This window comes from Pogoniulus pusillus, chromosome 12 (genome assembly GCF_015220805.1).
Source record: "Pogoniulus pusillus isolate bPogPus1 chromosome 12, bPogPus1.pri, whole genome shotgun sequence".
NCBI classification, from domain to species: Eukaryota; Metazoa; Chordata; class Aves; order Piciformes; family Lybiidae; genus Pogoniulus; species Pogoniulus pusillus.
This window is the reverse complement of record NC_087275.1, coordinates 8,562,851-8,574,884: the sequence shown is the minus strand read 5'-3', so window position 1 is coordinate 8,574,884 and position 12,034 is coordinate 8,562,851. Positions and strand designations below refer to the sequence as shown.

At 42.8% G+C, this 12,034-nt stretch overlaps 1 protein-coding gene across 15 annotated transcripts in view; it reads left to right on the top strand.

Annotated features, from left to right (window-relative positions):
* ROBO2 (roundabout guidance receptor 2) overlaps positions 1–12,034 on the top strand; it is a 1,176,697-nt gene that overhangs the window by 1,080,031 nt on the left and 84,632 nt on the right. For all 15 annotated transcript variants that reach the window (XM_064152296.1, XM_064152297.1, XM_064152298.1 and 12 more), the window contains 2 exons: positions 3,434–3,665; positions 11,295–11,419. In XM_064152296.1, the coding sequence (XP_064008366.1) occupies positions 3,434–3,665; positions 11,295–11,419 (357 nt within the window). The remainder of the gene's footprint in view (positions 1–3,433; positions 3,666–11,294; positions 11,420–12,034) is intronic.

Here is a 12,034-nt window from a genome sequence, read left to right as displayed (position 1 = left end):
TAAGCCTGTCACACGTTCAAGTGTGCTTCTGTGTAGATTTGAAAATCAGGGAAAATGAGTTTCCTGTTCTGCCAGAAGTGGAGAGCTGTTAGCAGTTGTATAGGTACCTCCACACTACATGTTCATCATAAAATAGGGTGAGAAGGAGGTGGTGGAGGCACCGTCCCTGGGGGTCTTCAAGAAAAGACTGGATGAGGCACTTAGTGCCATGGTCTAGTTGATTGGCTAGGGCTGGGTGATAGGTTGGACTGGATGATCTTGGAGGTCTCTTCCAACCTGGTTGATTCTATGCAGGTCCAGTTATGCTTGTAGGCTGCCTTAAAGCATTAGGTCAGTGCCGAGCAGAACCTACCCAGGAACTGCTCTCTTTTGCCTTTCAAAGGAGCATATGCATTTCTGTCATCTGTTGTTTGAGGGAGAAAGTGTATCTTTAGACCAGCAACTGTCACAGCTCTTTTGAGTGGATGCACAAATTCAAGTCACAAGAGGACTAGAAATATTCTCTTATTCCAATATTCAGTTCACAGTTCCTGCAATCTCTGTAGTAATGCTAAGTGCTTTATGTAGTGAAGTGGCAACTATGTACAAAGAAAGAAAAAGTACCTAGAAGTTAGAACATTGTTTTATCAAATAATGGAGCATGAGAGTGGTGAGAGCCTGGAATGGGTTGCCCAGGGAGCGATTGAGGCCCCGTCCCTGGGAGTCTTTAAGGCCAGGCTGGATGAGGCTGTGGCCAGCCTGAACTAGGGCAGGGTGTCCCTGCCCATGGCAGGGGGTCTGTAACTAGATGATCCTTGTGGTCCCTTCCAACCCTGACTGATTCTACGATTCTAGAATCAAATTCTAACTTAAATCTCTGTAAAAGTTTTATGAGGCCTCGAATCAGGGCAGCTTATAGTGTACCAATGCATGACAACCTTGTTGTACTGCTGCTTTCTATTTTAGTGTTTGCTGCATTGTTTAATCTTTGAGACTAGGAAGTTGGAATTCTAGGAGAAAAAGAGCTACATGAGTCATTTGTGTATTACCTGTAGGTATGACAGTGTGATGGACTCAAAATTAGCTCAGTACAGGTATCTCTAGGTTCCCATTTCTCAGTAAACTGATGGCTGCATTTGTGTTTGTGGTATGCTGTACAAAACAATTTCCACACTGGTTTTTTTTCACTGTTTTTTTCAGTTAATTCTGAATTTTCTCCACTGGGCAGCAGTCAGTGGAGCCTAAAAGACAAAACTGAGAGTTCTAACAAAGTTATACTGCCTTTGAGTGTAGCTAGGCAGGAATGAAACACAGTATTTGATTATTAAACTTCATGGCCTTAGATTGCAGTTTAGGCTGAGAATCTGTGTTACAAAGTGCACAAAAGCATTATTCTTGCTGATTTTTTGTAGTAAACGTGAGGTTCATAAAGTCTTCACGTCCGTAAAACATTTAGTTAATCAAAGTCAAACATGGATAAAACAATTTACCCTGATTTACAGACTCCCTTCATCTGGAAACAGCTGCTTAATGTTCTTCTTAAAAACACAGCTTGATTCTTTCGGTATTAACAAGCTATTATTGTGAGTTATGTCCCTCTTTCAGTGCATAAATTCACTTAAAGTGAATGTGGGGAAGTTTATAAAATGCAAGCTTAATGTTGTTGTAACATATGTTGCAAGGTTTTTAACAGTGACAGTTTTGATGAAAGACATTTCTGCTTTGCTCTCATAAATAAAGCTTTCTTCTTGCTTGCCCTGCCTTTTAATGTCTAAGGATCTGTGTCCCCTCTGAATGCCTCAGTAAACTGTAACAAGATTACAGAAGTGCAGTAGACCCTAGTTTGTGTTTTCAGCCTTGAACTCATTTCATCCTAAGAGAAGTCCAACAAATGTATCTCTTAATTCTGAAATGTCTTTGAGCCAGCAAACTGTCAGAAGAGAAATCCTACTTGTTGAATCTGAAGTTATAACCCAGAGATTTACCAAAACAATAGACTTCTTGTTTCTGCTGCACTTACTTTGACTCTTTATTTGATGGTTACAGAAGCAGCTGGAGTTTGTTTGATTTTATCCATCCATTTGTTTTGACTGTTTGGGGTGTTTTTTTTTAGGCAAACATCATGCAAACACCATGATAGCTTGAATTGCTTTGTGCCTTCTTTTTCCCAATGAGAAAAAAAAAATGCATTCAAGCTCTCCAAGATCAAATACATTTTAAGTTTCTCCTTCAAATGAAAATCTTATTTACAGCTATGATAGGTTAGACTTGTTTAACTTTAATGCATGGTCCCATCTTGAATTGTATTTTCCTAGCAACAAAGAAAATATAAACCAAACCAAACATTCCATCTGATGGTCTGAGAACATCACAACTCCAGGATGCAAAGAGACTACTTAGACTGTGAACAAAAGAAACAACACATGTCCTTGGAAGTTGTTTTCTCTGCATCTGTCTTCTGTTTATTTTCATTTCCTGATCATCTCATGAAAAGATGAACTGTGATCCAAATAATGGACTAACTGAAAGCATGTAGGGTATCTTCAAAGACTTGTTCTTTTCTGAAAAGAATTTATTTCAATTATCTTCTCCTGTTTCAGCACATCAGTAGCCAAGATGTGCTTAATGAGTTTACATGCAGTAAACATTATGCCAAAGTTCTGTTTGCAGGATTTGTTGAAGAAGTGGAGCCTTGTTTTATGATTTAGGGTGGTACTTGTCATGACACATAGATCTGGTGAAAGTAAAATAGGAATATCCTATAGTTCTGGGCTCCTCAATTCAAGAGAGGTGTTGAGATACTGGAATGTGTCCAGAGAAGGGTGACAAATCTGATGAGAGGCCTGGAACACAAACCCTGTGAGGAGGAGAGACTGAGGGAGCTGGGGGTGTTTAGCCTGGAGAAGAGGCAGCTCAAGGGTGACCTCATTGCTGTCTACAACTACCTGAAGGGAGGCTACAGCCAGGTGGGGGTTGGTCTCTTCTCTCAGACAACCAGCAACAGAACAAGGGGACACAGTCTCAAGTTGTGCCAGGGGAATTATAGGCTGGATGTTAGGAGGAAGTTGTTGCCAGAGAGAGTGATTCGCATTGGAATGGGCTGCCCAGGGAGGTTGTGGAGTCACTGTCCCTGGAGGTGTTTAAGAAAAGCCTGGCTGAGGCACTTAGTGCCATGGTCTAATTGATTGGCTAGGGCTGGGTGCTAGGTTGGACTGGCTGATCTTGGAGGTCTCTTCCAACCTGGTTGATTCTGCAATTCTATGAAAAATGCTTTTAGCAGACATTTAACAGCGACTTTAGCAGTCAGTTCGATTTCCAAATTCATTATCCACATCAGCTGATAATTTTCTCTTTTTTCATAAAGAAGAAAAAATAGTCTAAGCAAATGTTTTGCTTTCTTTTTACACAGTTCCCTTACTATGTTTATTGCCGTATTCCTTAATGCCATTTCCAGGTTGACCGCCAATCCCAGTTCATTCAGGGCTACCGTGTGATGTATCGCCAGACGTCCGGCTTGCCTTCTCCAGCTGTGTGGCAGAATCTGGAGGTCAAAGTCCCCACCGAGCGCAGCGCCGTCCTCGTCAGCTTGAAAAAGGGAGTCACTTATGAGATTAAGGTTCGCCCTTACTTCAATGAATTCCAAGGAATGGACAGCGAATCCAAGTCTGCTCGCACCACAGAGGAAGGTCAGTAAAATGGCAAGGAAAGCAGAAAGCTTCCATGCTTAGCACTGGAGAAACAATCCAGAGTCGCCGTTTTGGTTATCATGTCTGTGTGTTTGTTTCTTGCATGTGATTTCTGTTTCTCAAATATAGGATTTCCATTTAGTCAGGTATGTGTGCAAGCATTCCTTAAGGAAGCACTGACTCAATCTTCTGTTCTTCTGGCTGGATATGACCTTCTGATGTACAGGTGGCTTTGAATCTTCCAGAAAGTGCACTGCAGCCATTCTTTTATAACTATTACAGTATCACAGTATCATCAGGGTTGGAAGAGACCTCACAGATCATCAAGTCCAACCCTTTACCACAGAGCTCAAGGCTAGACCATGGCACCAAGTGCCACGTCCAAACTTGCCTTGAAGTGCCCCAGGGATGGCAACTCCACCACCTCCCCGGGCAGCCCATTCCAGTGTCCAGTGACTCTCTCAGTGAAGAACTTTCTCCTCACCTCAAGCCTAAATCTCCCCTGGCGCAGCCTGAGGCTGTGTCCTCTTGTTCTGGTGCTGGCCACCTGAGAGAAGAGAGCAACCTCCTCCTGGCCACAACCACCCCTCAGGTAGTTGTAGACAGCAATAAGGTCACCCCTGAGCCTCCTCTTCTCCAGGCTAACCAATCCCAGCTCCCTCAGCCTCTCCTCATAGGGCTTGTGCTCAAGGCCTCTCACCAGCCTTGTCACCCTTCTCTGGACACGCTCAAGCATCTCAACGTCCTTTTTAAACTGGGGGGCCCAGAACTGAACACAATACTCAAGGTGTGGTCTAACCAGTGCAGAGTACAGGGGCAGGATGACCTCCCTGTGGCAATAAAAGACTTTGGTCTGCACTTGGAAAATGAAGCTACCAAATGAAGTATTTTACAGATAATTGTTTGATATTTTCTGAATGGATAATCATGGAGAGATGAACAGCTTGAGTGGGAAATGGGGACTAGTGAAGGACAGATATTTAAGCAGCTTGATGGAAGTCCCATCTCAAGGGCAGCATGCAACTTTATTGTTTCTGTTAGCGCACTGTTCGTTAAATTGCCTTGTTTGGTTCTGTGGAGGGTTTCCTGAAGTACCTCTCGAGCCTCTGTGAAACATGCAAGATACAGTCATAGTGAATATAGTCATAATCTAAATAGTTAAACTGTAGAGATTCACAGACATGTATCTACAGCATGTACCTTGGTATATACTTTTGCTAAAACACTCCAAGATTGCTTTTTTTATTATTGAAAAAGGAGGCAAGTGAGATATAAGTGATTTTAATCTTTATCTCCTAGAAATATACAAGAAATTTATCTTTCTACCTATCTAATGCAGCCTTTGAGTGGAGAATCTCTCCTGTAAAAGTAGGACAATCATAACAATGAAGGTTCATCTTGTTCAGAGATTTCTTTGAAAGCAAGGGAGAGAAGTATCTGTGAAGATTTAAAATGTCCATATGGTTTCAATGTGTGATGGTTTGGGTGTTCCCCACCCTCCCACACTTTAGAAATACCCAGACTAGACTCAATCGGCTCTTGGAATATGAATGAAGCTTATTATTTACAGCTAGCACAATATACAAGCAGATATTTACAGTATATACAGTTATAGACAGAAATAGACACGGTAAAAGGTAATACAGAAACGCAACAGCCCTCCCAGAGACCTGAGTCCCCAGGAAGGGCTCTCAACCACCCCTTCACCTTCCCCCTGCCCCTCTCAACCTTACCCTAGTCCTAAGGAAGAATAGAGGTTTGGCCAAGAGGTTAAGAAGCAAAGGTGGGTTAGGCCAAATGGAAGGTGAGGTTAGGGAGATGCAGCTCAGCCAGCAGCCCAAGGCAGTGAGCCAAAATGGTGAGAGTGTTATCTAATGCTTTCATTTCTTGTTCAGCAAGACTCCTGAGGGAAGTAGACATCACCATTGTTTTCCTTTCACAGCCTATGATCTAGTTCTTCTCACCAAAACATTCTAGCTAGCTTCAAACTATCACACTGTGGGGTTTGAGTTCACTCTCTCCTTTCTATTTAAGATGCATTAATCCTTTACAGTTGTGTACTGAGATTTAATTGAATGCTGATTGCCCAGTACATTTTAAGTCTAGAATGGACTTGCTTATTACACACCTTTTTTCTTTCCTTGGTTGTGATTATTGCCCAACAAGTAACAATTTTGAAGATAACTTGTTTGCAATTCATGCTTCAGGGATGAGGAAATTCAGACTTCTGAAACATGTACAAGGCATTGAGTTTGATTTAGACTTTAGAGCTTCATGGTTCCCATTCCGTTGTTCAGACTGTAAAGACCAAGTCAGCTGGTGAAGAATATCTTTGCAATAGTCTGAACAGAGCTTTATAGGAGAAAAAAAGAAAAAAAGGAAAGTTGAATAAAACTTTCCAGAGATGAAATTTTCTAGAGTTAAAATGATGGATTTTCTCCCCTCACTGGCAGATTTTCTTCCTGCCCAATTTCAGTTGATTTTTGTTATTTATTTAGTACATCTATCTGTCTTTTGCTAAAGGTAAACTAAGAACTGCTGAAAAAGAGAGAAAGATTTGTACCCTTCTGTCTATAGCTGTAAAATATTTGAGGAATGACATTTTCTTTTACAGATCTTAGTGCCCAGCAGGCCCTGTTGGGTAATCTCATGCTATAAAGGACACTTTGTTCATGTGGAATAACTTTCCACATAGTGAAGATTTAAAAAACTTTCTTGCCTGCAGATATCTATAACTCATAGCATAGGATCCACTCTATGAGTTAATATAATAGTCAAGGAGTTTGTTTACAAGCATCTCTCTCAAAAAAGCATTGGCCTGTAGCATGGAGTATTATCACCAGACGAATGTCAGCCTCTGTAAATAATTCTTTCTCCTGCTTGAGCGATAAAGCTAAGTGTGCCCAGGTGGCCAAGAGAGCCAATAGCATTCTGGCCTGCATCAGGAGCAGTGTGGCCAGTAGGACAAGGGAGGTTATTCTTCCACTGTACTCAGCACTGGTCAGGCTACATCTTGAGTACTGTGTCCAGTTCTGGGCCCCTCAATTCAAGAGAGATGTTGAGGTGCTGGAACGTGTCCAGAGAAGGGCAACAAAGCTGGTGAAAGGCCTGGAACACAAAGCCTATGAGGAGAGGCTGAGGGAGCTGGGGGTGTTTAGCCTGGAGAAGAGGAGGCTCAGGGATAACCTCATTGCTGTCTACAACTACCTGAAGGGAAACTGTAGCCAGGTGGGGGTTGGTCTCTTCTGCCAGGCAACCAGCAACAAAACAAGGAGACACAATCTCAAGTTGTGCCGAGGAAAGTATAGGCTGGATGTTAGGAGGAAGTTCTTGACAGAGAGAGTGATTGGCATTGGAATGGGCTGCCCAAGGAGGTGGTGGAGGCACTGTCCCTGGAGGTGTTGAAGAAAAGCCTGGATGAGGCACTTAGTGCCATGGTCTGGTTGACTGGGCAGGGCTGGGAGATAGATTAGTCTGGATGATCTTGGAGGTCTCTTCCAACCTGGTTCATTCTATGTTTTCTGATGCTTCCTTGAGAAATTTAAGACATTCAATAGGTGCAGTTCTGCAGATATTTCCTTTAATTGCTCACATTAGCTTTGTAACTACATTGGTGTTCATGTATTTTTGAAATAGCATCATCTAAATCGTTAACAGTAGTGGTTCACTCCTTATGCAATGAAGGAAGACAGCAGTCTATTTAAAGGTATTAAAGCTATCCCACTTGCTGTGTCACTTGTGATTCCACTTCAAATATAAGCTGTTTTAGACTTGACTTTTTAAAAATGTCAGCTATGCTGTTTTTAGGAAATAATGTGGAAGACTCCATCTTGAGTACTGTGTTCAGTTCTGGGCCCCCCAGTTTAGGAGGAACATTGAGATGCTTGAGTGTGTCCAGAGAAGGACGACAAGGCTGGTGAGAGGCCTTGAGCACAGCCCTACGAGGAGAGGCTGAGGGAGCTGGGATTGGTTAGCCTGGAGAAGAGGAGGCTCAGGGGTGACCTTATTGCTGTCTACAACTACCTGAGGGGAGGTTGCGGCCAGGGGGAGGTTGCTCTCTTCTCTCAGGTGGCCAGCACCAGAACAAGAGGACACAGCCTCAAGCTGCACCAGGGGAGATTTAGGCTTGAGGTGAGGAGAAAGTTCTTCCCTGAGAGAGTCACTGGGCACTGGAATGGGCTGCCCGGGGAGGTGGTGGAGTCGCCGTCCCTGGAGCTGTTCAAGGCAGGATTGGATGTGGCACTTGGTGCCATGGTCTAGCCTTGAGCTCTGTGGTAAAGGGTTGGACTTGATGATCTGTGAGGTCTCTTCCAACCTTGGTGATACTGTGATATTCTCAGAGAGAGAGCAATATTATCTTTGTATATACATATGAAAAGAGCTAAATAATTTATTTACACTTTTCTTTCACACTTGCTCTAAATATAGACGATTCTTTTTTCCCCCCCAATTACTTCTATTGTTTTAAATCTCTCTTGGAATAACTCTGTACAGTGGCATTTGCTCTGCATACTGTTTATCATCACAAAAATATGACAGTTGGGAGTGGAAGTCTCCTTAGCTTTTATCAGCTGCTGTCTTGTTAATTCCTTCTTGCTTCTAGCGCAGCTCTTAAAAGGATGCTTTCAGCTGCATTCATCAGCTGTGACTTTACTTGTGCTTCGAATGTATGTTATATACTTCTAACCTCCCCCACCCCAGCACACTGGTAGAATATTAATTAGAATATTCATTTGCAGTTTAAATGCAAAGATAAATTAATACAGTATGTTTTTCTTCAGAGTATGGTATTCATTTTACATTTCATTAGCATTTTCCCTCTGCCTCCCTCTGCCTCCCTCTGCCTCCCTCTGCCTCCCTCTGCCTCCCTCTGCCTCCCTCTGCCTCCCTCTGCCTCCCTCTGCCTCCCTCTGCCTCCCTCTGCCTCCCTCTGCCTCCCTCTGCCTCCCTCTGCCTCCCTCTGCCTCCCTCTGCCTCCCTCTGCCTCCCTCTGCCTCCCTCTGCCTCCCTCTGCCTCCCTCTCCCTCCCTCTGCCTCCCTCTCCCTCCCTCTCCCTCCCTCTCCCTCCCTCTCCCTCCCTCTCCCTCCCTCTCCCTCCCTCTCCCTCCCTCTCCCTCCCTCTCCCTCCCTCTCCCTCCCTCTCCCTCCCTCTCCGCAGATATATGTGTAGAAGAAATTGTTTTTCTGAGTGGCTGTTTTGTGAAAGTAAATAAATTTCATCTAGTTGTTCAATCATACTTAAAACCAAAAATGAGTTATAAGCTGTTAATTTTTGCCAGGTTTCTGGTTATTATTTTCATGCATAATGTTGTTGCAATGAATGTTGCACATATACATTTATTCACAGGTTTCTTGTTACTGAATAACTTGACTTTTGAAATGCTAGGGTTTTTTACAGGGTGGAAAACTATTTCATTTGCTATAAAATACACAATGCAGCTATTAACTTCAGTCTTGTGCTTGGTACAATTGCAAGGAGTGGCCCAAGGCCACCTTCCTGTGCTTCACTTGAGTGGGCTGAGAGTCAAATTGTGCACAGTACAGCTCTATTTTTCCCCTTCTCTTCGCTGTTGCTCTGCATCATTCAAGGTCACAAGGACTCTGCCAAGCACTATTTGCTTTGCAGCTGAACCAGTGTGTGAATATGTAGTTGTCAAAATGTGCAGCCTCAAAGGACACTAATACATGTCTCATTTTTCTTCTAAAATATCTTTTTCTAATGTAATCTTGCGTGGTCCTTTGTCCTCACCTCTGATAACCTGGTTTTAAGTTGTGTGATTCCTGCAGCAGGCTATGCCAACTCTTCAGGGTTATCAGCACGAGGATGTGAGCTCAGTTCTTTGAGCCTGTGCCAGGTCAAGTGCTGAGGACCATGTGAAGTGGGACTATATCCAGTCTCAAAGAGGCCACGGGGAACCAAAGGGAAATCTGAGTTGACTCGTGAGACTTGAATACTTTTGATATCTGTGGCTGTGTTTAGTTGTGTCAGACTTGGCATACTTGAATAAAAAGAAGCCAGTGGCTCTTTGCAACTAGGAATATCTGTTAAAGATAGGATTGGAGTCATATTGCTACAAAGCTTAGCAGTGAAGGAGTCCTCCTTAGATAGTAGTACTGTAGACCAGGGGACTGGAATGAAGGACACACTATGTGAGATGCCCTGAACCAGGGGGCTGTGTAGGTTGGAAACTGGGGCAGAGAAGAGTGATAGGTATTTTAGGTTCTGATACAAGGTCTAATACAAATCTTCACAATCAGTTTCTATATTTCATATTGATTGTTTTAAGATCATATTAAAGGTAGTGACAAATATCTGGAAAAAAAAATCCATAGGGGTTATTAAACACAGAAGTATTGCCCTGAAACAGAATGTGTTCTAAGCAACAAGCTTCTGTGAATGGGAAAATTGTCCTGCAGAGATGTCACTGTATACCCACTTTAGTAGTTCAGACTTGGCTAGCATATTTCTATTAGTATTCTTGAAGACTATATAGGTAAACTAAACTGAGATTCGTGGACTAGATGGATCCAATAACTAATAAAGTGCTGCTGTTGGCAATATCTTTCCCCCTAGGGATTATACCTTAGTATATTTAAGTATAATAAATATACCTTAATAGAACTAAATATATTAAACACTTGACTTTGGTGACTTAGCTTGCCATTGCAATGGAGTTTCAACACTTGCCAAGAACTAAGTAGGGGGCAGGGCACAAGAATTGTTAAGTGACAGAGGAGGTACATATGCCACAGCCCTCTGCCATGACAGCTATAGCAATGGTGGGAGAGCCCTTGAGTGGAGATGCAGCAGCTGCTTACAGAAGGGGCTTTTCCATCCTGAAGCTGCTGCACCATTTCCCAAACAACATGTCCTGAGCCAGCAAAAGCACCCTGCTGCTGGTGTAGCTGCAAGAGGAGCTTTGCCAGCAAAGCTCTGATCACTAACAGCCATGATTATTAGTTTTTTTCACACTTCTAGCCAGTGTAGCAGGGCTGGCAAGCAGTTGTGTTGTCGAGATGGCCTTGATGTGCAATGACCAGCCAAACAGCTGTGAATGGTTAGGCTGCACAAGACTCCAAAGGGAGAGCAATTTGCCTGGGGAAGAAGACATAAATACATATCTGACCTACGTTAGCGCCTCCCCTAGTCACTGACATCCAGTGTAAAGCCCTGAACACTTAACCCCTTTTCCACCTAGGAGTTGCAAGGTTTTATGTTTAAACCCTTCAAGTTAATGTTTTCCTGGAGAATAAATAGAAAACAAGCAATCAAAGAAAGATCCTTACATGTCTGCCACATTATTATTAGACCATGTGGGGAAAGAAGAATCAAAAGAATTCTCAGGCCAGGAGAAGCAGCCTCATGAGATGCTAACTACAAAGAAATGTGGTGTGATTTCTGTTGGTTCTCCATTGCCACAATTTCCCCACTGTCATGCAGTGCTATGCTTGTTTTTAGAAAGGTGGTTTTCAGAATTGCCAGTGCCTAACAAAATGTGTGTACCTTGGCCTGCAGGGAGTGTGAACTTGATATAATGTCTGCTTCCTCTTACACTGAGCAAAATTTGTGCTCCATTTGTGCAAATGGATTAATGTCTTGCTTCTGTTCATTCCCTCTCCTTGGTATAGCTCCAAGTGCCCCTCCTCAATCTGTTACCGTCCTGACAGTTGGAAACCACAACAGTACAAGCATCAGCATCTCCTGGGATCCTCCCCCTCCTGATCACCAAAATGGAGTCATTCAGGAATATAAGGTAGAAATGATGTCTAATAGGAGGGTTGTGTATTTAAGGAAGCAGCCTGTTTGAATTACAGAACAATACCACTGTTTATGAATTTAGCTGCTGACAGCCTTTACAGCTGCCCATGTAATTATATGGAGAAAGAGGACTGACTGCTTATGGATTACTTTTTTTGAGCAGTACTACTGCTATACTAAAAGCAAAAATGTATCATGAATTATATCTGGAAAAGAGCTGTAATTTCCAGCTCATTTACAATGCTTCCCTTTCTTGCTTTTTCCTACTGTAGAATGAGAAGGGCATATTTTGTTAAGGGCTCCTGCATTCTCAAGATAGGTAGTGAAGTCTCAGGATTAGAGTACCTTCGATCTGGCAGAGAAGCTGACAGGAAAAATACCTCTTCTTTCTCCTGTAAAAATGCTAATCCTAACACTTCAAGGTCAAAGTCAAGGACTGTGGCTCTGGAATAATACATGACTTCTTCTGAGTACTATCTCTGTCAAGATTCACAATGTAAAATGCTGGCTTATTTGCTCTGAGGAACTGATTGAACACCACTGCTGTATTCAGTGTCTTATATGAGAGATGCCTGCTTCTATGTTCTCCTCCTTTGTTTCTTTGATGGCT